The 25,807-nt window shown below is 47.9% G+C and overlaps 1 protein-coding gene across 4 annotated transcripts in view; it reads right to left on the minus strand.

The window, feature by feature from the left end:
- LOC109880103 (electrogenic sodium bicarbonate cotransporter 4) overlaps window positions 1-25,807 on the minus strand; it is a 38,729-nt gene that overhangs the window by 4,933 nt on the left and 7,989 nt on the right. For 3 of the 4 annotated variants that reach the window (XM_031808929.1, XM_031808924.1, XM_031808926.1), the window contains 17 exons: window positions 23,289-23,344; window positions 16,226-16,383; window positions 16,050-16,137; window positions 15,645-15,799; window positions 15,342-15,473; window positions 14,932-15,106; window positions 14,710-14,843; window positions 14,367-14,547; window positions 14,188-14,278; window positions 11,263-11,321; window positions 10,515-10,706; window positions 9,333-9,446; window positions 8,849-9,010; window positions 6,706-6,884; window positions 6,498-6,570; window positions 6,340-6,408; window positions 6,028-6,201 (listed from right to left, as the gene is read on the minus strand). In XM_031808929.1, coding sequence (XP_031664789.1) covers window positions 6,028-6,201; window positions 6,340-6,408; window positions 6,498-6,570; window positions 6,706-6,884; window positions 8,849-9,010; window positions 9,333-9,446; window positions 10,515-10,706; window positions 11,263-11,321; window positions 14,188-14,278; window positions 14,367-14,547; window positions 14,710-14,843; window positions 14,932-15,106; window positions 15,342-15,473; window positions 15,645-15,799; window positions 16,050-16,137; window positions 16,226-16,383; window positions 23,289-23,344 — 2,192 coding nt within the window. Of the gene's footprint in view, window positions 1-6,027; window positions 6,202-6,339; window positions 6,409-6,497; window positions 6,571-6,705; window positions 6,885-8,848; window positions 9,011-9,332; window positions 9,447-10,190; window positions 10,305-10,514; window positions 10,707-11,262; window positions 11,322-14,187; window positions 14,279-14,366; window positions 14,548-14,709; window positions 14,844-14,931; window positions 15,107-15,341; window positions 15,474-15,644; window positions 15,800-16,049; window positions 16,138-16,225; window positions 16,384-23,288; window positions 23,345-25,807 lie in introns of all 4 variants that reach the window. The other variant, XM_031808925.1, reaches the window with a different exon arrangement.

The raw sequence follows: 25,807 nt of genomic DNA on the forward strand, positions 1-25,807 counted from the left end.
GGAACATTATTGAAGATTTATGACACAAAACATCCTAAAGATTGATTCTATACTTAGTTTGACAAGTTTCTACGACCAGTAATATAACTTTTTGAACTTTTCGCATGATGTTCGGCTGGACTTGAATGCGCGTTTGGATTTGTTTACCAAACGCCCTAACAAAATAAGCTATTCGGACATAAAGTTCATAATTTATCGAACAAATCAAACATTTATTGTGGAACTGAGATTCCTGGAAGTGCAATCTGATGAAGATCATCAAAGGTAAGTGAATATTTATGATGCTATTTCTGACTAATGTTGAATACACAATATGGCGGATATCTTTTTAGCTGCTTTGTTGTCTGAACGCTGTACTCAGATTATTGCATGGTTTGCATTTTCCGTAATGCTTTTAAAAAATCTGACACAGCAGTTGCAGATTGTTCTTGGTGACGGGGCAGTATTTTCACATCCGGATGAAATGCATGCCCAAATTCAACTGCCTGCTACTCATCCTCAGAAGATAAGATATGCATATTATTAGTAGATTTGGATAGAAAACACTCTGAAGTTTCTAAAACTGTTTGAATCATGTCTGTGAGTATAACAAAACTTATTTAGCAGGCGAAACCCCAAGGACAAACCATTCAGATTTTTATTTTTGAGGTCACTCACTTTTCAATGGGTTTTCATTGGGAATCCAGATGTCTAAGGGACCTTCTTGCAGTTCCTATCGCTTCCACTGGATGTCAACAGTCTTTAGAAATTGGTTGAGGTTTTTCCTTTGTGTAATGAAGAAGTATGGCTATCTTGAACGAGGGTCACTTGAAGTGTACTGTTAGATAGAGGCGTGTGACAAGAAAGCTAGCTACAGTTTGTTTTCCTCCTGTATTGAACACAGATAATCCCGTCTTCAATTTTATTGATTATTTACGTAAAAAAATACCTAAAGTTGTATTACAAAAGTAGTTTGAAATGTTTTGGCAAAGTTTACAGGTAACTTTTGAGATATTTTGTCGTCACGTTGGGCAAGTTGGAATCAGTGTTTTACTGGATCAAACACGCCAAATAAATGGACATTTTGGATATATATCGACGGAATTAATCGAACAAAAGGACCATTTGTGATGTTTATGGGACATATTGGAGTGCCAACAAAAGAAGCTCGTCAAAGGTAAGGTATGAATTATATTTTTATTTCTGCGTTTTGTGTCACGCCTGCAGGGTTGAAATATACTTTTCTCTCTTTGTTTACGGAGGTGCTATCCTCAGATAATAGCATCGTTTGCTTTCGCCGAAAAGCCTTTTTGAAATCTGACATGTTGGCTGGATTCACAACAAGTGTACCTTTAATTTGCTATCTTGCATGTGTGATTTAATGAAAGTTAGATTTTTCGCAATTTATTTGAATTTGGCGCTCTGCATTTTCCCTGGCTTTTGGTCAGGTGGGACGCTAGCTTCCCACATATCCATATCTCTAATTCCATGTATAACACTTGTATTTTCATCAACATTTATGATGAGTGTTTCTGTAAATTAATGTGGCTCTCTGCACAATCACCGCATGTTTTAGAACTACTGAACGTAACGCGGCAATGTAAAATGAGATTTTATTATATAAATATGCACTTTAGTGAACAAAACATACATGTATTGTGTAACATGAAGTCCTATGAGTGTCATCTGATGAAGATCATCAAAGGTTAGTGATTCATTTTATCTCCATTTGTGCTTTTTGTGACTCTCTTTGGCTGGAAAAATGGCTGTGTTTTTCTGTGACTTGGTGGTGACCTAACATAATCATTTGTGGTGCTTTCGCTGTAAAGCATTTTTGAAATCAGACACGATGGCTGGATTAATGAGAATTGTATTTTTAAAATGGTGTAAAACACTTGTATGCTTGAGGAATTTTAATTATGAGATTTTTGTTGTTTTGAATTTGGCGACCCTGCACTTTCACTGGCTGTTGGCGAGGTGGGACACTACCCTACCACATATCCCAGAGAGGTTAAACGTGTTAACCCTCGCAAGGCTGCAGGCCCAGATGGCATCCCCGGCCGCATCCTCAGAGCATGCACAGACCAGCTGGCTGGTGTGTTTACGGACATATTCAATCAATCCTGATCCCAGTCTGCTGTTCCCACACGCCCATAACCGTAAGGCTCTCCAGAGGGTAGTGAGGTCTGCACAACGCATCACCAGGGGCAAACTACCTGCCCCCCAGGACACCTACACCACCCGATGTCACAGGAAGGTCAAAAAGATTATCAAGGACAACAACCACCCGAGCCACTGCCTGTTCACCCCGCTATCATCCAGAAGGCGAGGTCAGTACAGGTGCATCAAAGCAGGGACCGAGAGACTGAAAAACAGCTTCTATCTCAAGGCCATCAGACTGTTAAACAGCCACCACTAACATTGAGTGGCTGCTGCCAACATACTGACTCAACTCCAGCCACTTTAATAATGGAAAAATGTATGTAGTAAATGTATCACTAGACACTTTAAACAATGCCACTTTATATAATGTTTTCATACCCTACATTACTCATCTCATATATATATATACTGTACTCTATACCATCTACTCCATCTTGCCTATGCTGTTTGGCCATCACTCATTCATATATTTTTATGTCCATATTCGTATTCATTCCTTTACACTTGTGTGTGTGTATAAGGTAGTTGTTGTGAAATTGTTAGATTACTTGTTAGATATTACTGCATGGTCGGACCTAGAAGCACAAGCATTTTGCCACACTCACATTAACATCTGCTAACCATGTGTATGTGACAAATCAAATTTGATTTGATTTGACTCTGTCCTAGCTTCAGGGGGAAGCTGGTTCCACTATTAGGGTGCCAGGACAGAAAAGAGCGTGGACTGGGCAGAGTGGGAGCTGCCCCCTCGTAGGAGTGGGAGGGCCAAGAGACCAGAGCTGACAGAACATAGTACTTGGGTTTTGGGGTGTAGGGTTTGAGCATAGCCTGAAGGTAGGGAGAGGCTGTTCCTCCTGCTGTGCCATAGGCAAGTATCATGGTCTTGTAGTGGATGTTAGCTTCGACTGAAAGCCAGTGGAATGTGCGGAGGAGCAGGATGAGAATTTGGGGAAGGTTGAACACCAGGCGGGCTGCAGCATTCTGAATACGTTGCAAGGGTTTGATGGCACAAGTGGGGAGCCGAGCCAACAGCGAGTTGTAGTCCCGACGGGAGATGACAAGTGCCTCGATTAGAACCTGCACCGCTTCCTGTGTGAGGCAGGGCCGTATGCTACGGATATTGTAGAGCATGAACCTGCGTCATTGAGTCACTGTTTTGATGTTGGCAAAGAACGGCATGGTGTTTTCCAGGGTCACGCCGAAGGTTCTTTGCACTCTGGGAGGGGGACATTGTGGAATTGTCAACTATGATGGAGAGGTCTTGGGAGTGGGCAGCCCTACCCCGGGAGGAAAGGCAGCTCCGTCTTTTCGAGGTTGAGCCTGAAGTGGTGGGCCGACATCCAATCTGAGATATCTGCCAGGCACACAGAGATGTGTGTCGCCAATTGGTAGGAGCGGCGTGCCAGGTAGGATGCAATTCAAGAGTGTGAAAAGCCTGAGATGCCCATCCCTGAGAGGGTGGAGAGGAGGATCTAATGGTTCACTGTTTTGAAGGCAGTGGATACATCTCGGAGGATGAGAACAGAGGAGAGAGAGTCAGCATTGGCAGTGCGGAGAGCCTCTGTGACACAGAGAGGAGCAGTCTTAGTTGAGTGAACCGTCTTGAAGCCTGACGGGTTAGGGTCAAGAAGATCGTTCTGAGAGATAGTGAGAGAGTTGGTTAGAGACAGCATGCTCAAGTGTTTTGAAAATGAAAGAACGAAGGGATACTGGTCTGTATTTTTTTTATGTCAGAGGGACCGAGTGCTGATTTCTTGAGGAGGGGAGCGACTCTGGCCAGTTTGAAGTCAGAGGGGATGGTCAGGGAGGAGTTGATGAGGGCAGTGAGAAATGGGAGGTCTCCAGAGATGGTCTGGAGAAGGGAGGAAGGGATGGGGTCGAGCGGGCAGGTTGTTGGGTGGCCGGACCTCAGTAGTTGCAAGATTTTATCTGAAGAGAAAGGGGAGAAAGTTGTAGGGTAGTTTTGTGTGAGTGGGACCAATGGACTCTGTAGGCTGAGTGAATGAAGAGTGGATGTCGCTAACCTTCTTTTCAAAGTGGTTGACTAAGTCGTCTTCGTAGAGGGGGGGGGGTTAAGGAGAAAGTCGAAAAGAGTTTCCTAGGGTTAGAGTGACAGAAAGTGGTTTTAGCAGCAGATACAGAGGACGAGAAGATAGAGATGAGGAAGTGAAAGGATGATAGGTCCTCCGGAAGTTTATTTTCCCTCCATTTTCCCTCAGCTTCCCGCAGCACTCTTCTTTAAGATTGCAATGAGTCACTCGGAGGGAGGCCCGAGCCGGCCGGGAGAAAAGGGGGACAGAGCAAGTCATAGGATGTGGAAAGGGAGGAGAGTAGGATTGAAGAGGAAGAATTCGGATACAGAGGGGGGAGAAGGATTAAGCAGAAGTGAGAGATAATAGGATGAGAATAGTGGGAGAGAGGGAGTGAAGACTGCGACCGCGCATGACCGTCTGGGTAGGGGCTGAGTGGCTGTTGGCGGAGAGGGAGACAGTAAAGGAAACACAGTAGTGATCAGAGACTTGGAGGGGGGGGGGGGGGGGGGGGGGTTGCAGTGAGATTAATAGGCGAACAGCCTCCATTAAAGATGAGGTCAAGCCTATTGCCTGCCTTGTGAGTGGGAAGAGACTGGGAACGGGTCAGGTCAAAAGCGGCAAGGAGAGGGAAGAAAGAGTTAGAGAGAAATTAATTGAAGGCAGACGTAGGGAGGTTGAAGTCGCCGAGTACGAAGAGAGGTGAGCCATCGTCAGGAAATGAGCTCACCGAGCTCATTGAGGAACTCTTAGGGGACCTGGTGGGTGATAGATAGCAACAATGTTAAGCTTGAGTGGACAAGTGACAGCATGGAATTTAAAGGAGGAGATGGACAGGTGTGCGGGAGAAAAAGAGAAAATCTCCACTTAGGAGGAATTCGTAGCCCGTGGCCACCACCACCACGACCAGATGCTCTCGGACTAGAGAGAAAACAGGAGGGCAGCATAGGCTGAGATGTACTCAGCGGTCTTGACCACAGATCGGCAGTTCCAAACGCTGCCAGAGACCAGGAATTTCACATGGGTTGTGTGCGCAGGGTACACTAAATTAAAAGGTCTGTAAAGCCTACAGGTAAAGCCTACAGGTAAAGCCTCCAGGTAGAGGAGGGAACAGGTATAGAAACACACACACATAGTTGCCAAAGCTACAAAAGAGCCAAATGAAATCCTCTGAAAATAACTAGGTAAGATAGTCCAATGAGAGAGTGGTGTGGAGTCTTCCTCTCTTTCCTTCATCAAACAACTCAGCAGAACAACTCGTTCGAAGCGCCTTTGTTTCAGTGTCTTAGTTTGGCGATGAGACCGCCACTGAGAGAACAGGGTAGACTGAAGTACTAACACTAATTGCCTTGTAGAGGTGAAGAGCACACCTCCCGGTACTAATTACTGATTGCCAAGCAGAGGAGTGTGAAGGAACATTTTATGTTTGTTTCTAATAACCAATTTGACTGGGGTCATACAAATGACTGATTGATCGTGCCTGGGAGGAATCCTCGCCATCCGTCTAAGCAATTTGGCAGCACGCCCAGAACCAAGGGATATCTCAGTTTCAAGGTCTCAGCTTGGAGAGAAGAAGCCTCATGAGGTATTGGTCGGTCGCATGCATGAAGCAAAGGTTAATGATGAATTCGTTATGAATCATGAATCATGAAAATATAACCTGTCTGTGTAAGCAGTATATTGGAGAACTAATGGGGCTCTCCCGACCGACGCGTGTTATGCTGCATTCAGTTTGTTGGAACCTCTCCAGCTTGCTGATAATAAAGAATGACTCATTTAACATTGACTTCAGGTTGTCGCTGGTATTGCACACGACACTACCCCTCCAACGCAGACACACACACAGAGTGATCACCATGACAGGGAAGATGATGGCCGCTACGGTAGACTTGAGGGTCCAGAGGACAGCCAGACAGATAATCTGGACCAGGGTGAAGAGATGGACTCTCCTCAGAGGAACGTGACGCAGGAAGGAGAAGTCTGGCTGGTGCTTGGCTGGCATCAGGTACAGCTTGATACGCTCCCAGAACTAGGAGGGAGAGAGGAGGTGGGTGAGTGCACACACACACACACACATAAACGCATGTGTGCGTGCAGACACATACATACATACACACACAGACAGACAGACACGCATACGAGTGCACATACACACACACAAATGTACCTGTATTCCTGCGAGTGAGGCTACTCCCATGTAGAGGAAGACACCGTAGAGAACAGGCATGGGGATGTACTGGGGGGAAACACAATATACAGGTTAACACAATCCTCCATAACACTACCCACTTTGTGATGTGGAGGCCCATTCTCTCACTGACTCACCTGAAGGACAGGAGCTAGGAAGATGGAAACTCCAGTTAAGACAAACACCAGAATACCCGTCAACCTCTGCTCCCTGTAAAACACACATACACACACACATACACACAGAGTTAGAACAAACATCACCGTCAACCTCTAACACACTCACCCTGTCACCCACACCCACTATATCTCTCCTCACTCATAGAAACCCCGTATCCCTCCCTACCTGACTCCCAGGAACTGGGGCTGCTCTCCTGGGGCACTGGACTCACTCTCCATCTTCAGAGAGTCGATGTGGGCGATGGAGATGACAGTTGCAGCCACGTACCAGGGCAGGCCCAGGAAGGAACACACTGCCATCAGAATACCCACCCAGAACAGGTCCAGATGGTACCCACAACCTTTCTGTTGGAGGAAGAAGGAGGGGAGGGAGAAGGAGGGGAGGGAAATGGGGAGCGGAGAGAGGAGGGGAGGGCGAAGGAGGAGAGGGAAGGAGGGCAGTGGAGAGAGAAGGAGGGGAGTGGAGAGAGAAGGAGGGGAGAGGAGAGAGAAGGAGGGGAGGAGCGAGGAGGAGAGCAGAGAGAGGGGAGGGAGAAGGAGGGGAGGGAAATGGGGAGCGGAGAGAGAGAAGGAGGGGAGCGGAGAGAGAAGGAGGGGAGGGCGAATCAGGAGAGGGAAGGAGGGCAGCGGAGAGAGAAGGAGGAGAGCAGAGAGAGAAGGAGGGGAGGAGCGAGGAGGAGAGCAAAGAGAGAAGGAGGGGAGGGCGAAGGAGGAGAGAGAAGGAGGGGAGAGAGAAGGAGGGGAGCGGAGAGAAGGAGGGGAGCGGAGAGAGGAGGAGGGGAGGAGTGAGGAGGGGAGGAGAGAGAAGAAGGAGGGGGAGAGAGAAGGAGGGCAGCGGAGAGAGAAGGAGGGGAGCGGAGAGAGAAGGAGGGGAGCGGAGAGAGAAGGAGGGGAGCGGAGAGAGAAGGAGGGGAGCGGAGAGAGAAGGAGAGCAGAGAGAGAAGGAGGGGAGGAGCGAGGAGGGGAGGAGAGAGAAGAAGGAGGGGGAGAGAGAAGGAGGGCAGCGGAGAGAGAAGGAGGGGAGCGGAGAGAGAAGGAGGGGAGCGGAGAGAGAAGGAGTGGAGCGGAGAGAGAAGGAGGGGAGCGGAGAGAGAAGGAGGGCAGCGGAGAGAGAAGGAGGGGAGCGGAGAGAGAAGGAGGGGAGCGGAGAGAGAAGGAGGGGAGTGGAGAGAGGAGGAGAGCAGAGAGAGAAGGAGGGGAGGGCGAAGGAGGAGAGGGCGAAGGAGGAGAGGGAAGGAGGGCAGCGGAGAGAGAAGGAGGGGAGCGGAGAGAGGAGGAGGGGAGGAGTGAAGAGGGGAGGAGAGAGAAGAAGGAGGGGGAGAGAGAAGGAGGGCAGCGGAGAGAGAAGGAGGGGAGCGGAGAGAGAAGAAGGGGAGCGGAGAGAGAAGGAGAGCAGAGGGAGAAGGAGGGGAGGAGCGAGGAGGGGAGCGGAGAGAGAAGGAGAGCAGAGATAGAAGGAGGGGAGGAGCGAGGAGGGGAGGAGAGAGAAGAAGGAGGGGGAGAGAGAAGGAGGGCAGCGGAGAGAGAAGGAGGGGAGCGGAGAGAGAAGGAGGGCAGCGGAGAGAGGAGGGGAGCGGAGAGAGAAGGAGGGGAGCGGAGAGAGAAGGAGGGGAGTGGAGAGAGGAGGAGAGCAGAGAGAGAAGGAGGGGAGGGCGAAGGAGGAGAGGGAAGGAGGGCAGCGGAGAGAGAAGGAGGGGAGCGGAGAGAGAAAGAGGGGAGTGGAGAGAGAAGGAGGGGAGGAGCGAGGAGGGGAGGAGAGAGAAGAAGGAGGGGGAGAGAGAAGAAGGAAGGGGGAGAGAGAAGAAGGAGGAGGAGAGAGAAGGGGAGAAGGAGTGGGAGGAAGAAGGAGGGGAGAAAGACAGGAGGGATAAGGAGGAGAAGGACGGGAGGGATAAAGAGGGAAAGGAGAACGAGGGGAAGGAGAAGGAGGGGAGGGAGAATGAGGAGGAGGAGGGGAGGGGAGAGAGAGGGAGGGGAGGGGAGGGGAGGGAGAAGAAGCGGAAGAGAGAAGGAGGGGGAGAGAGAAGGAGGGGGATGGGGAGCGGAGAGAAAGGGAGGGGGGAGGTGCCATTCAAGAGTTATTGTGTTGCTGTTGTGTTCATGGTTGTATTTCATGGTTATTGAATGGCCGTGTTTATGTTGCATTTATATTTATGTTCCTATTTTTGGGGGGAGAAAACAGCCACGAACAGAGTGTGATGGAGAGGATTCGACCGACGGGCTACGCTCCCTTGGGAGAGACAAGCCTAAGTAAGTAAGTGTGTTCATGGTTGCAGTTGTGTTGTGTTGTCATTGCGGCCACACTGTACCTTGAGTTTGTTCTCTTTGCGGTTGACGATGACGGCGCTGATCTGTTGGTCCATGAAGATGAGGATGGTGACCAGGAGAGCAGGGACGGCGCTGGCCACATACACCCACCACGGGTTCTTACCAAACGGCATCACCACCCAGCCACGGTCTGGACGCGTCGGCTACAACACACACACATATTTATGTAGCCTTTATTCACACAGGGAGTTACTTTGAGGCCCAGGTCTTTTGTTCAAGTGAGTCCTGTATGGTGCTGAACACACACACACACACACACACACACACACACACACACACACACACACACACACACACACACACACACACACACACGCACACATATCATGCAGTTTACATGCATCACTAAATCCGCCAAAAAGACACATGCAACTCATACACTTAGGCCAAAATCAAACATATTGAATCACACTGAAAATGCATGCAACTCATACACAGACACATTGGGTTAAGGGTCAGAAATACCTGAAACTCTGTGGGTACAATTAGTTTGGGCGTGTCCAGCCCTACAAGCATATCCAGACCCACAAACGTCATGATTGACATGAAGATGGAGAAATCACTGATCAGTTTCCTCAGCTAGGCCCACCCACACACACACACACAGAGATAAACAACCAGACAGACAAAAAGAGGGGCGGAAGAGATGGAGGAAAAAAGACAGACGTACAAACCAAATACACAGACAGGAGAGAGGGATGAAAATAAAAGACAAGTGTCAGTATATTAATGCACCGACAGGAGAGAGGGATGAAAATAAAAGACAAGTGTCAGTATGTTAATGCACCGACAGGAGAGAGGGATGAAAATAAAAGACAAGTGTCAGTATGTTAATGATCCGACGGGAGAAAGAGGGATGAAAATAAAAGACAAGTGTCAGTATGTTAATACACAGACAGGAGAGAGGGATGAAAATAAAAGACAAGTGTCAGTATGTTAATGCACCGACAGGAGAGAGGGATGAAAATAAAAGACAAGTGTCAGTATGTTAATGCACCGACGGGAGAGAGGGATGAAAATAAAAGACAAGTGTCAGTATGTTAATACACAGACAGGAGAGAGGGATGAAAATAAAAGACAAGTGTCAGTATGTTAATACACAGACAGGAGAGAGGGATGAAAATAAAAGACAAGTGTCAGTATGTTAATGCACCGACAGGAGAGAGGGATGAAAATAAAAGAGTCAGTATGTTAATGTCTCAAAATCATTCATTTCAAACTTTTTATCCCCGAATGATTTCAGGAAGAAGGAAGAGATCGAGAAGGAGAGAACGAGCGGAAGAGAGGGAGTGACAGAGCAAGAGATGAGGGGAGGAGAGGAACCTTGACTTCAGTGGGCACGTGCAGTTTGGGCGTGTCCAGGCCTAACAGGTAGTCTATCCCACAGAACACCAGGATGGAGATGATGATGGAGAAATCACCAACCAGGGAACGGCACTGGAGCACAGGCAGGAAGAGGATGGACGTGGACAGGAAAGGACAGGGTGGGGGCCGATCGTGGGGGGGGGGGGTAAAGTGGGGAGAGTTGACCGTCAAGGGAAGAGGTTGAGTTTACGTGATCTACCCATCACGCAATATGTAATAAACACCAAACAAAGATCCCCTGCATCAAATGTCTCACATTCTATGTTCCAGAGTGTCTCTCACCTTGGTGGGGAAGTAGCGGCTAGTCTTGAACTTCTTGAGGGAGACGGTCATGGAGTAGGTGCCGAAGAACAGGATAAAAGATATGAGGGCCAGGTCTGGGACGTACTTACACGCGTTCCCCAGCAGGGCGCCGCCATACTTCACACACTCCTTCTTACTCAGCTGACTCCAGTCCAGACCTGTTATGTTATACTACACACACAGAGACACAGAGACACAGAGAGACACAGAGAGACAGAGAGAGAGAGAGAGAGAGAGAGAGAATACAGAGACACAGAGAGACACAGAGACACAGAGACACAGAGAGACACAGAGAGACAGAGAGAGAGAGAGAGAGAGAGAGAGAGAGAGAGAATACAGAGACACAGAGAGACACAGAGACACAGAGAGACACGGAGACACAGAGAGACAGAGAGAGAGACAGAGAGACACAGAGACACAGAGAGACACAGAGACACAGAGAGACACGGAGACACAGAGAGACAGAGAGAGAGAGAGAGAGAGAATACAGAGACACAGAGAGAGACAGAGAGACACAGAGACACAGAGACACAGAGAGACAGAGAGAGAGAGAGAATACAGAGTAGTGCAGAAACGAACGTGGACAGGCAGCACAGTGCTGCTAGTCCTGTGACTATGTTACGTCCTACAGTCTATTTTTTGGCCACAGGCAGACTGTCCCCCATAGACTCAACCATCTGAGAAACAGATGAGGGAATGAGTCCCCGTTAGCTCCCGAGCCACTTACCAAATCAGTCATATTATCGTCCGCGAGTGGAACTGAAACGTTAAAAGCCATCGCGGCAGCTGCAGAGAGAGAGAGAGAGAGAGAGAGAGATACAGAGAGAAGTCAGGTGCCCCAGCTAGATTACACGACGCCAGTTATATGGGAACATGACCGATTTGTAGCATGATGTAGCAGTATACTCACTCAGATAGCAGCCAGAGAAACAGAAGCAGAAACAGACAGCATCAGTTACAGTAGTTGAGAGGGCGAATACAGACAGTACAAGGGGATGGCAGGTAGACTCGAGGTAAGAGTGTTGGGCCAGTAACCGAAAGGTGGCTGGTTCAAATACCGGAGCCGACAAGGTGAACAAAAATCTGTTTCTGTGCTCCAGGGGCTCTATACAATGGAGACCTTTGCCATGACCTCACTCCCTGCGGGTGTCTCAGGGGGAGTTGGAATATGCAACAAAAAACAACATATTTTCATTACACACTTGTGTGTAACAGACAAATATAAGCACCCAAAGCATTATTATTATAGTATACACATCCCCCAAACGAGGGGATACGTCTCAAGGAAGAATGGGATGTGAACTCCCTAAACTGCCCTGCAAGATGGCAATACTGCACTTCACTGGTGTCAGTTCTAGTGAAGAGGAGGAGGACACGGAGGAGAAACAGGAGGAGTGGCCGGAGGAGGAACAGGAGGAGTGGCCGGAGGAGGAACAGGAGGAGTGGCCGGAGGAGAAACAGGAGGAGTGGCCGGAGGAGGAACAGGAGGAGTGGCCGGAGGAAGAACAGGAGGAGTGGCCGGAGGAGAGAACAGGAGGAGTGGCCGGAGGAGAAGAACAGGAGGAGGACACGGAGGAGAAACAGGAGGAGTGGCCGGAGGAGAAACAGGAGGAGTGTCCGGAGGAGAAGATACAGGAGGAGGACACGGAGGAGAAACAGAGGAGTGGCGGAGGAGGAAACCTGATGGAGTGGCCCGGGGGGGAAAAGGGAACAGGGAGGCGAGGAACACGGAGGAGAAGAAACAGGAGGAGTTGGCCGGAGGAGGAAAAGGAGGACGTGGCCGGAGAGGAACAGAGGAGGTGGCGGAGGAGAACACAGGAGGAGGGACACGGAGGAGGAAGAGAACAGGAGGAGTGGCCGAGGAGGAAACAGGAGGAGGACACGGAGGAGAAACAGAGGAGGAGTGGCCGGAGGAGGAACAGGAGGAGTGGCCGGAGGAGAAAACAGGAGGAGTGACACGGAGGCGAAACAGGAGGAGGACACGGACGGAGAAACAGGAGGAGTGGCCGGAGGCGGAATCCAGGAGGAGTGGCCGGAGGAGAAACAGGAGGAGGACACGGAGGAGAAACAGGAGGAGGACACGGAGGAGGAACAGGAGGAGTGGCCGGAGGAGGAACAGGAGGAGTGGCCGGAGGAGGAACAGGAGGAGTGGCCGGAGGAGAAACAGGAGGAGGACACGGAGGAGAAACAGGAGGAGTGGCCGGGAGGAGAAACAGGAGGAGTGGCCGGAGGAGAAACAGGAGGAGGACACTGAGGAGAAACAGGAGGAGTGGCCGGAGGGAAGGAAAACAGGAGGAGTGGCCGGAGGAGAAACAGGAGGAGGACACGGAGGAGAAACAGGAGGAGTGGCCGGAGGAGAAACAGGAGGAGTGGCCGGAGGAGAAAACAGGAGGAGGACACGGAGGAGAAACAGGAGGAGTGGCCGGAGGAGAAACAGGAGGAGGACACGGAGGAGAAACAGGAGGAGAGTTGCCGGAAGAGAAGAAACAGGAGGAGGACACGGAGGAGAAGGAGGAAGGCAGGAGAGAAACAGGAGGAGTGACCCGGAGGAGGAAACAGGAGGAGTGACACGGAGGAGAACAGGAGGAGTGGCCGGAGGCGGAGAACAGGAGGAGTGGCCGGAGGAGAACCAAGGAGGAGTGGCCGGAGGAGAAACAGGAGGAGTGACAGGATGGAGAAACAGGAGGAGTGACACGGAGGAGACAACAGGAGGAGTGGCTCCGGAGAGGAACAGGAGGAGGTGACACGGAGGAGGCAAAGAGGCAGAGGAGTGGGCCGGAGGAGGAACAGGAGGAGTGGCCGGAGGAGGAACAGGAGGAGTTGGCCAGAGAGGAGGCACGGGAGGCGTGGGAGATGGCCGGAAGGAGGAACAGGAGGAGTGGCCGGAGGAGGAACGGGAGGAGTGGCCGGAGGAGGAACGGGAGGAGTGGCCGGAGGAGGAACGGGAGGAGAGGCCGGAGGAGAAACAGGAGGAGTGGCCGGAGGAGAAACAGGAGGAGTGGCCGGAGGAGAAACAGGAGGAGGACACGGAGGAGAAACAGGAGGAGTGGCCGGAGGAGAAACAGGAGGAGTGGCCGGAGGAGAAACAGGAGGAGGACACGGAGGAGGAAACAGGAGGAGTGGCCGGAGGAGAAACAGGAGGAGTGGCCGGAGGAGAAACAGGAGGAGGACACGGAGGAGAAACAGGAGGAGTGGCCAGAGGAGAAACAGGAGGAGTGGCCGGAGGAGAAACAGGAGGAGGACACGGAGGAGAAACAGGAGGAGTGGCCGGAGGAGAAACAGGAGGAGGACACGGAGGAGAAACAGGAGGAGTGGCCGGAGGAGAAACAGGAGGAGGACACGGAGGAGAAACAGGAGGAGTGGCCGGAGGAGGAACAGGAGGAGGACACGGAGGAGGAACAGGAGGAGTGGCCGGAGGAGAAACAGGAGGAGAGGCCGGAGGAGAAACAGGAGGAGGACACGGAGGAGAAACAGGAGGAGTGGCCAGAGGAGGAACAGGAGGAGTGGCCGGAGGAGAAACAGGAGGAGGACACGGAGGAGAAACAGGAGGAGTGGTCGGAGGAGGAACAGGAGGAGAAACGGGAGAAGAGGAAGGAATGAGATGAGGAGGAGAGACGGCAGCAGAAGAAGAGGAGGGAGAGGAGAGGCTCACCCTGGTCAGGTGCGATACATTCACACCTGTATGTGGTAACGTAGTCGGGCTTGAAGACACGGTTGATGGGGTAGTACTTAAAGGAGCCCACCTGTAGTAACACATTACGAAAACAGTTAAGACACCGTGTGAGTGCGTGTGCGTGTGTGTGTGTGTGTGTGTGTGTGTGTGTCACCCACCATCTTCTTGATGGCGTCCGAGATGAAGATGAAGGAGATGAGGCTGGAGAAGCCCTCCTCGGTGAAGCGGGTGATATATTTGATGATGTAACTGGCGTCCGTGGCGACCAGGATCAGACACTGCAGACAGGAGTGGAGACCAATCCACAGACGCAGCTCCATGTAGTCTATAGTGTTAGACCTGGGACACATTCGCACCAGCGTCAGAAGAAACAAACTAAGTACACAAAAGAAGGATCAGACAGATACAGCCTGTGTGTGTGTGTGTGTGTGTGTGTGTGTGTGTGTGTGTGTGTGTGTGTGTGTGTGTGTGTGTGTGTGTGTGTGTGTGTGTGTGGCTCACTTGCAGAACTCGTAGAGCAGTTTCTCGAAGATGAGGATGGGTCCAGTAGAACTGAGAATGATGAGAGGCTGACCTCCTAACAGACAGAACACTGTACCTGCTAACGCTGTACCCAGGAAACTCTCCATCACACCCTGCCACAGGGAGAGAGGGGGAGGAGTTGAGACCGGTGTTTAACTTACGCATGTTGGCGTGTAAGTGTGTGTGTGTGTGTGTGTGTACCTGGTAGTTGTCAGTGGCGTCTCCCAGCAGGCCTCCGAAGGTGATGGCGTTGGTGATGCAGCCCAGGTAGATGAACAGAACAGCAGAGATGGACTGGATGTGAAAGCCCTGGGAGAAATCACTAAGGATCCACGGAACCTTCCTCTTAATGTCCAGCCACAGGCCTCCACAGAACCTGGGACACACACACACACACACACACACACACACACACACACACACACACACACACACACACACACACACACACACAGAGACACAGGTAAGCACCCCGGCTAGTTCTATTGGCCCCTGCTTAAAATGTTTTTTATTGGTTTCAAATGAGAATTGTGATGCCAGAGTGCCTGCATGTTGCTTTGGGGGTCTGGAGATACAATTATAGGAAAGTAAACCTCCCAGCACTCCCATACCTGCCAGTGAATTGCAGTTCCTCTCCCAGTTCGTGGGGGATGGGCATCTCCTCGTCCTCTCCTCCTCCTGGCCCCCCAGCTGTCCCGGTCCCGTTCACCTGGCCTAGCTCATTCAGGTTCAGCACAGACTTCCTTTTGGGGGGGGGGGTGGAGGTTCAGTGTTGAGTTTGGACTAACTAACAGACAAACTAACCCAGGAAGAATAGCTGCTGCTTATACGACATCTAACAGGGATCCAAATTAACAATGCTTAATTCAATGTTTCAATTGATCAGTCAGTCACTAAATACATACAGTTTATACCTCATGTCAGCAGAGGGGACCTTCTTGGGGGGCTCAATGCGTATTTTGGGGTCCCACTCCCCTGGGGGCAGAACGATGACCTCATCCAGAAACTCATCAATCCCCGCGATCAGGTCGTCCCTGTCCCGGGCTTTATACGCAACGTCACTGAACAACTGACAGGACAGCAGAGCACACTGTTATACACGGCACATGATGGTGTGTGTGTGGGTGTGTGTGTGTGTGTGTGTAAAATAAAGAGGACAGAGTTGAACTGCAGAGCCCTGTCTGTAACATACTGACTGAGTGCGTAAGGTAACATATCCACTGAATATCTAGAGGTTATATTTTTTTAAACATTTTTATAAATGACAACAATCAATAAAAACGTTTGTCCCTCATTGTTTGTTTTTTGCTCATTCTTACGTCATCCACCATCAGCGTGGCGATAGCTCGGCCAATCTCGTTGTAGGACTTGCCTTTGCCATGAGGACCCAGCAAGACAAACAGAAACCTGCCAGGAGACACGGGGTTAACACAGCTGTAGAGCAGCAGGAGACACACACACACACACACACACACACACACACACACACACACACCTGGTAGGTACGGGGACCTCGGTCAGGCCTCCCAGTGTGGTAGCCTGGGCCAGACGTACGAAAGCTACAAATGGTTTATCCAGGAAGTCCACTTCTCCAATCAGAACGTTGGACGCCTCGGCATCACGAGGTATCTTCTTCATGAACTTGTTTTTCATCTAGGGGGGGGGGGGGGGGGGGGGGGGTAGGAAGCAGGATGGTCAAGAAAGACAAGAAAGAGAGAGACAGAAAATGGAGAGAGGTGGCAGAGGAACATGAGAGATGTATTTAGAGACCAAAGAGAAACCAGGGCTGCATTCCAAACACGTAAAAGACACACGCTCTCCCCTCAGGTCTCAAATTAAGTGGACACTTCTGATGACGTATCATGACTTATGATGAGTTGACACTTGCAGGGCAAAGGAAGAATTCATTCATTTTAAAATGGACTGCCCTTGCTCGGAAATTTGTCACTCGTTCGTCCCACGGTTGTGTTTTCAGTCATCACGGAACCACCGGTATCTATTGTGTATGGTTTATATGCCCTACAGTCAATTATGATTGCATTTCATATCTTGGCTAGAAGAGAAGGCATCTGCTGACATCGAATGCCAGCCATCCGATGATATCAGGTAAATCAAAAACTACAAGTGTGATGCCAGGGAAAGTTGGAATGCGCTAGCCAACGTTTCCAAAAGCTAACCAAACTAAAACATTTACATTAACGAGACGTGTTTGTGCCGTCATGTGCGTTAGCAGCACACTTCATAACTTATTCACGTTTGTTTTTATTTACACTTGTATGTTGACTTCTTCATGTTGATGTCGGTTTTAAGTTTTGGCAGACTTTTCTTAGCGGATGAACAATCATTGCGAATTGAATTATTGGGGCATTTCAATAACCCAATGAAGGCTATTTGTAGCCAAAATAATGTCTATTATAGTGCTCGAATAAAGCACGTAGGAACAGCATTTAAAATGTAAAGGCATGTTTTACTCTACTGTATTGTCATACAGCAGAGTGGCTGAAGTTCTGTCATTATTATGTCAGCGTTGATATCTAATCGATAGCTGATCACTCACTGCATAGGACACGAGGCACACACACACACACGGTACTGTAGCTCAATATTGACACACACACACACACACACACACACACACACACACACACACACACACACACACACACACACACACACACACACACACACACACACACACACACACACACACACACACACTCCATTGGCCAATCAATACTGCTGCATACTTTACTGATACAAAAATCACACAAAGCTCAACTCTCAATGCGGTAAACGTGCCTCGCTCCTACCTCCCAGTAGCACGTGGAAGTGGAGTGGTTGGTGCTTAGGTCAAAATCACCTGCCAATCTTTTAGTGTAACTTTCAGAGTCAACTCACTATCTTGCCTCTCTCTATATCTCTCTCCCCCCTCTCTCTACCTCTATCCCCTCTCTCTACCCCCTCGCTCTCTCTTGCTATACCTCTCTCCCCACCTCTAACCCCTCTCTCTCTCTACGTCTCTCCCTCCCCATCTCTCGGTCTCTGTGACCTACAAAAGTTTAGAAAAGAAGGTTCTATCTAGTGCCTAAAAGGCTTCTTCAGCTGTCCCCACTTGAGAACCCTTTGAATAACAATTTTGGGTTACAGGTAGAACCCCTTTGGGTGGAACCCTTTTTACAGAGGGTTCTACATGGAACCCAAAAAGGGTTATTCAAAGGGTTAAAGTCATTGCCGAAGAACCCTTTTGGAATCCTTCTTGCTAAGAGTGTTCTCTGGTCGTAATTTACTGCCTCGAACATGACGTCAACAATACCCCTACTCAGTATAACAGTCTACTTCAAGGAATACCTCCCCCTTTCTCTCTCTGTGACCTAGTCAGGTGCTGGTTAAAGCCGGGCTGTCAAAGCTCCTACATGTACAGAAGTTTCAATATGAGGACATGGATGTGTGTTTGTGTGTGTGTTTGGCAGGCAGTTCAAAGTTAACCTCTCTGGGATATGTGGGACGGTAACGTCCCACTTGGCCAAAGGCCAGAGAAAATGCAGAGCGCCAAATTCAAATAAATTCCTATAAAAATCAAACTTTCATGAAATCACACATGTAAGATACCAAATTAAAGCTACATGTGTTGTGTATCCAGCCAACATGTCAGATTTCAAAAAGGCTTTTTGGCGAAAGCAAACAAGTGCTATTATCTGAGGATAGCACCTCCGTAAACAAAAGAGAGAACATATTTCAACCCTGCAGGCGCGACACAAAATGCAGAAATAAAAAATCCAGAAAAACACTTTCGTTCCAACTTGCGCAACGTGACTACAAAATATATCAAAGTTAAATGTAAACTTTGCCAAAACATTTCAAACAACTTTTGTAATACAACTTTAGGTATTTTTTTATGTAAATAATCAATAAAATTGAAGACGAAGATCTATGTTCAATACAGGAAGAAAACAAACTGACGCTAGCTTTCCGGTCATGCACCTCTATCAAACAGTACACATGAAGTGACCCTCGTTTTGAACAGGGCTACTTCTTCATTACACAGGAAAAACCTCAACCAATTTCTAAAGACTGGTGACATCCAGTGGAAGCGGTAGGAACTGCAAGCAAGTCCCTTAGAAAACTGGATTCCCAATGAAAACCCATTGAAAAGAGTGACCTCCAAAAAAAACACATCTGAATTGTTTGTCCTCTAGGTTTTGCCTGCTACATAAATTCTGTTATACTCACAGACATGATTCAAACAGTTTTAGAAACTTCAGTGTTTTCTATCCAAATCTACTAATAATATGCATATCTTCTGGGGATGAGTAGCAGGCAGTTGAATTTGGGCATGCTTTTCATCCATAATTCCAAATGCTGCCCCCTATCCTAGAGAAGTTAACGGGGCTAGTTAAGTTACTTTCTAAATGTAATCTGTTACAGTTACTATACTGAACAAAAATGTCAAATGCAACATGTAAAGTGTTGGTCCCATGTTCCATGAGCTGAAATAAAAGATTGTGTGGGCAAATTCGTTTACAGCCCTAGTAGTGATAGTGAGCATTTTTCCTTTGCCAAGATAATCCATCCACCTGACAAGTGTGTCATATCAATAATCTGATTAAACAGCATGATCATCACACAGGTGCACCTTGTGCTGGGGACAATAAAAGGCCTCTCTAAAATGTGCAGTTTTGTCACACAACACAATGCCACAGATGTCTCAAGTTGAGAGAGCGTGCAATTGGCATGCTGACTGCAATTGGCAAGTCTACCAGAGCTGTTGCCAGAGAATTGAATGTTCATTTCTCTACCATAAGCCATCTCCAATGTTGTTTTAGAGAATTTGGCAGTATGTACAACCAGCCTCACAACCGCAGACCTTATGTTTCCATGCCAGCCCAGAATCTCCACATCCGGCTTCTTCACCTGCTGGATCATCTGAGACCAGCCACACGGACAGCTGATGAAACTGAGGACTGTTTGTAATAAAGCCCTTTTGTGGGGAAAAACTCATTCTGATTAGCTAGACCTGGCTCCCCAGTGGATAGGCCTGGCTCCCAAATGGGTGGGCCTATGCTCTCCAAGTCCCAACCATGGCTGTGCCCCTGCCCAGTCATGTGAAATCCATAGATCAGGGTCTAATGAATTTATTTCAGTTGAACTGTAACTCATAGTAAAACTCATAGTTGTGTTTATATTTTTGTTCAGTATAGTTCAGTTGTAATCAGTAATGTAACCTTTGAATTGTTTTCAGTTACTTTTAGATTACTTTCCCGTTAAGATGCATTAGAAGACAGAAATTAATATTACCAATGTCACGTAGGTGAGGAGAGACGGACCAAGGCGCAGCGGATGTTGAGTTCCACATATTTATTATAAAGTGAAACTTAGCAAGAACAAAACAAATAAATCAATAAACTGACAACGAAACGTGACTACGTGGTGCACATGCACAAAACAATATCCCACAAACACAGGTGGGAAAAATGCTACCTAAATATGATCCCCAATTAGAGACAACAATTACCAGCTGCCTCTATTTGGGAATCATACAAATCACCAACATAGAAAAATAAACTAGAACACCACATAGAAATAATAAACTAGAATACCCCAGTCACGCCCTGACCTACTATACCATAGAGAAACAAGGGTGTGACTGTGGACTGTCGCAGGAGATTCCGGACCGTGGACCGTCGCAGGAGGTTCCGGTCCGTGGACCGTCGCAGGAGGTTCCGGACTGTGGACCGTCGCAGGAGGTTCCGGACTGTGGACCGTCGCCGGAAGCTCTGGACTGGGAGCCGTCGCCGGAAGCTCTGGACTGTGAACCATCGCCGGAGGCTCTGGACTGAACCCTCGCTGGCGGCTCTGGACTGTAAATACGCACTGGAGGCCTGTACGTGGAGCCGGTACAGGTGTCACTGGACTGGTGACACACACTTCAGAGCGAGTGCGTGGAACTGGCACAGGACGTTCCTGGACTGGAGAGGTGCACTGGAAGCCTGATGTGTGGAGCCGGCACAGGTGGTACCGGGCTGGTGACACGCACTTTAGGGCAAGTGCGAGGAGGAGACACAGTTGGCACCGGACTGGTGACACGCTCTTCAGGGCGAGTGCGAGGAGCAGGCACAGGATGTACCGGACTGGGAAGGCACACTGAAGGCCTAGTGCGTGGAGCTGGCACAGGATGTACCGGACTGGGAAGGCGCACTGAAGGCCTAGTGCGTGGAGCTGGCACAGGATGTACCGGACTGGGAAGGCGCACTGAAGGCCTAGTGCGTGGAGCTGGCACAGGATGTACCGGACTGGGAAGGCGCACTGACGGCCTAGTGCGTGGAGCAGGCACAAGACGTACTGGGCTGTGGAGGCGTACTGAAGGCCTAGTGCGTGGAGCTTGCACAGGACGTACTGGGCTGTGGAGGCGTACTGAAGGCCTAGTGCGTGGAGCTGGCACAGGACGTACTGGGCTGTGAAGGCGCACTGAAGGCCTAGTGCGTGGAGCTGGCACAGGACGTACTGGGCTGTGGAGGTGTACTGAATGCCTAGTGCGTGGAGCTGGCACAGGACGTACTGGGCTGTGGAGGCGTACTGGAGACCTGGTGCGTAGAGCTGGCATCAATTGTACCGGTTCGATGACACACTTCAGACGGCAAGTGCGAGGAGCTGGCACAGGATGTACTGGGCTGTGAAGGCGCACTGGAGACCTGGTGCATATATATCCAGCATAAATTGTACAGGAACGATGACACACTTCGCACGGTGAGTGCGAGGAGCTGATACAGGACGTACTGGGCTGTGGAGGCGCACTGGAGACCTGGTGTGTAAAGCCGGCACAAATGATACCGGACAATGACACGCTCCTCAAGGCGAGTTTGGAGAGCTGGCACAGGATGTACAGGGCTGGGAAGGCGTACTGGAGACCTGGTGCGTGGAGCTGGCACAGATTTTACCAGACTGATAGCCCGCTCCTCAGGACGAGTACGGAGAGCTGACTCAGGTGGCATTCAACTGATAACACGCTCCTTAGGGCAAATGTCGTGCCTCCTCCACCAACTCAACAACTCTCTCAGCTCTTTCTCCTCCAATATCTCCATCCACTCACTGACGGTCTCTGACTCTCTCCGTTCACTCTCCTCCAGTTTCTCCCTCTTCTCCCAGACTGGCTCTGGTTCACTCCTCGGCTCCACCGACCACCCCTTGTCCCCCCCAAAAAATATTTTCAGGCTGTTTTTTGGGGCTTTCTTTGTGGCCACGAATCTCGAATATCTTGGAAGTATAGATTAGCCAAATTGTTTAACCTGAGCATAACCCCAGAACTAAGGACTTATTAGCCAGCCCTACTCTGTTGTTTATGATTGTGTTGTCATGGAGGACTGATTGGGATCATTGATTGGAGTATAAAATAAATGCTGCGCTCATGGAACTGCCTGCTTTGAGCACTACTGAAAAGCTATATTTACATATGAAAAATGATGCCCTATGCTGCATTTGCTATCGACCTGTTGTTTACCTTTTTGTTGGTGACACTTTTGATATATAGATCATTTGCAGCTCCACAGTTCCATCAATAACAAAGCCGGCTCTGTTTTGGTCAAAAATCCCAGCAATGGGATTGGCAATGTTTACAAACATTGGAGAAAAACAAGCGTATATTTTGGGTTCTCATGGGGTGGGTCTTTGTGTTTGTATTTTATTATTTCTGTTTATTATGGATCCCCAGAAGCTGCTACTCTTCCTGTGGTCCAGTAATATTAAAGCCATTTACATACAGTTGCTGGGCTGCTGGTTTTAAACATTACACATGATTACCCACTACTACAACACATCTACAATACACAGGAGGTTGGTGGAAACTTAAACTTGCACTTTCTTTCAATGCTGATCTGAATGTCATTGAGAAAACAGAAAAGGTGTCGAAGATGTTCTTCCCGCTCAAACATCCTTTGGGAATGTAAAAGTAATCCTCAAAAGTATTTATAATCCGATTACAATATTTGTGCTGGTAACGTAACGGATCCCATTGACCGTTTTATTTTGTAATCTGTTACTCCCCCAATACTGGTTATCAAGCCACTGTATGGGGGAGTAAATCATTCAAGTGGACTCAGATGGTGTACTGTATGTGTGTGGCTTTGAAGTCCCCGAACTCTGTCAGGGTGGGCATTGACCCCTACACATTCTCAGCGTCCCCCTCACACACACACACCATCTCCATCCACAGCTAAACAATAATACCCAAATCTGTCCTTTGGCCCACGTCGAAAGGAAAGGCAAGTGACTCCCATGAGAACAGTCCTATTCTTTATCCTGCTCTCCCTCTCTCCCTCTCATTTTTGACGGGTGGACGCACCCAAACAATTAAGCCGAGACGAACAACAGGAGCTTAGGGTTATGCAATGTAATAACTTTTCCATCATCATTCACACACACACACACACACACACACACACACACACACACACACACACACACACACACACACACACACACACACACACACACACACACACACACACACACACACACACACACACACACACACACACACACAGAACAATGATCTTTGGCGTTACCTGGTCTGTGCTTGGCTTGTCTGAAATGTCGTTCATGCTTCGGCTTTGCGCGGGATCTGAAACATCATATGAAAAACAAGTAGACACACACCACTTTCTATTCCACACAAACTCGCATGCACAATAATATGCTCGCACGATTCCCCTATTGACACCAATGAATGACTTCGGTGGGTGGCAGTCTGAGTTAACTAGACGTGAAGTTAGCACGTCTCCTCAGCGTATTCACGGGTCGAGAGTTTGTGCAGTGTCATTTTTCATTTTGGAAGTTGCAGCAGTAGTCTCCAACCCATCTTTATAGGCAAATACCAGCTATAGGTATAGTGTGAATGCATCTTTCTATGGCACTGTAGATGGCTTGGGGGGGTGTGAGCAGAGCTCGCCTGATTGTTTCAACGGCCGATTACATCTAATGGATCATTCCCCCCAAAAGCTGATTTATGATTTAGGGACAAATTAATTAGCAGAGAAGGAACCGGAACATACCCCCCCCCCCCCCACACACACAAAAATGGACCCACTGTGTATTTAGTAAGCTGTCTGGCTCAAGAGACTACTGTGTATTAGGAGCTCTCCAAAATACAGTGTGCCCAAAAACTTGCACACTGAAATCACACACACATCTCTATGAGGTTATGAGGTTAGATATGTGAATTACAAACACACGTCTCTATGAGGTTAGATATGTGAATTACAAACACACATCTCTATGAGGTTAGATATGTGAATTACAAACACACATCTCTATGAGGTTACGAGGTTAGATATGTGAATTACAAACACACATCTCTATGAGGTCATGAGGTTAGATATGTGAATTACAAACACACATCTCTATGAGGTTATGAGGTTAGATATGTGAATTACAAACACACATCTCTATGAGGTTATGAGGTTAGATATGTGAATTACAAACACACATCTCTATGAGGTTATGAGGTTAGATATGTGAATTACAAACACACATCTCTATGAGGTTAGATATGTGAATTACAAACACACATCTCTATGAGGTTACGAGGTTAGATATGTGAATTACAAACACACATCTCTATGAGGTTAGATATGTGAATTACAAACACACATCTCTATGAGGTTACGAGGTTAGATATGTGAATTACAAACACACATCTCTATGAGGTTACGAGGTTAGATATGTGAATTACAAACACACGTCTCTATGAGGTTATGAGGTTAGATATGTGAATTACAAACACACATCTCTATGAGGTTATGAGGTTAGATATGTGAATTACAAACACACGTCTCTATGAGGTTATGAGGTTAGATATGTGAATTACAAACACACATCTCTATGAGGTTACGAGGTTAGATATGTGAATGACAAACACACATCTCTATGAGGTTATGAGGTTAGATATGTGAATTACAAACACACATCTCTATGAGGTTAGATATGTGAATTACAAACACACATCTCTATGAGGTTACGAGGTTAGATATGTGAATTACAAACACACGTCTCTATGAGGTTATGAGGTTAGATATGTGAATTACAAACACACATCTCTATGAGGTTAGATATGTGAATTACAAACACACATCTCTATGAGGTTATGAGGTTAGATATGTGAATTACAAACACACATCTCTATGAGGTTAGATATGTGAATTACAAACACACATCTCTATGAGGTTATGAGGTTATATATGTGAATTACAAACACACGTCTCTATGAGGTTAGATATGTGAATTACAAACACACATCTCTATGAGGTTATGAGGTTAGATATGTGAATTACAAACACACATCTCTATGAGGTTACGAGGTTAGATATGTGAATTACAAACACACGTCTCTATGAGGTTAGATATGTGAATTACAAACACACATCTCTATGAGGTTAAGAGGTTAGATATGTGAATTACAAACACACATCTCTATGAGGTTAGATATGTGAATTACAAACACACATCTCTATGAGGTTATGAGGTTAGATATGTGAATTACAAACACACGTCTCTATGAGGTTATGAGGTTAGATATGTGAATTACAGACACACATCTCTATGAGCTTATGAGGTTAGATATGTGAATTACAAACACACATCCCTATGAGGTTACGAGGTTAGATATGTGAATTACAAACACACGTCTCTATGAGGTTAGATATGTGAATTACAAACACACATCTCTATAAGGTTACGAGGTTAGATATGTGAATTACAAACACACATCTCTATGAGGTTATGAGGTTAGATATGTGAATTACAAACACACATCTCTATGAGGTTAGATATGTGAATTACAAACACACATCTCTATGAGGTTAAGAGGTTAGATATGTGAATTACAAACACACATCTCTATGAGGTTATGAGGTTAGATATGTGAATTACAAACACACATCTCTATGAGGTTATGAGGTTAGATATGTGAATTACAAACACACATCTCTATGAGGTTACGAGGTTAGATATGTGAATTACAAACACACGTCTCTATGAGGTAAGCCGCCAGAGACAGGAAAGAGGGTGAAAGAATATTAGTTTGCAT

The sequence above is a fragment of the Oncorhynchus kisutch genome, linkage group LG29 (genome assembly GCF_002021735.2).
Source record: "Oncorhynchus kisutch isolate 150728-3 linkage group LG29, Okis_V2, whole genome shotgun sequence".
NCBI lineage: Eukaryota > Metazoa > Chordata > Actinopteri > Salmoniformes > Salmonidae > Oncorhynchus > Oncorhynchus kisutch.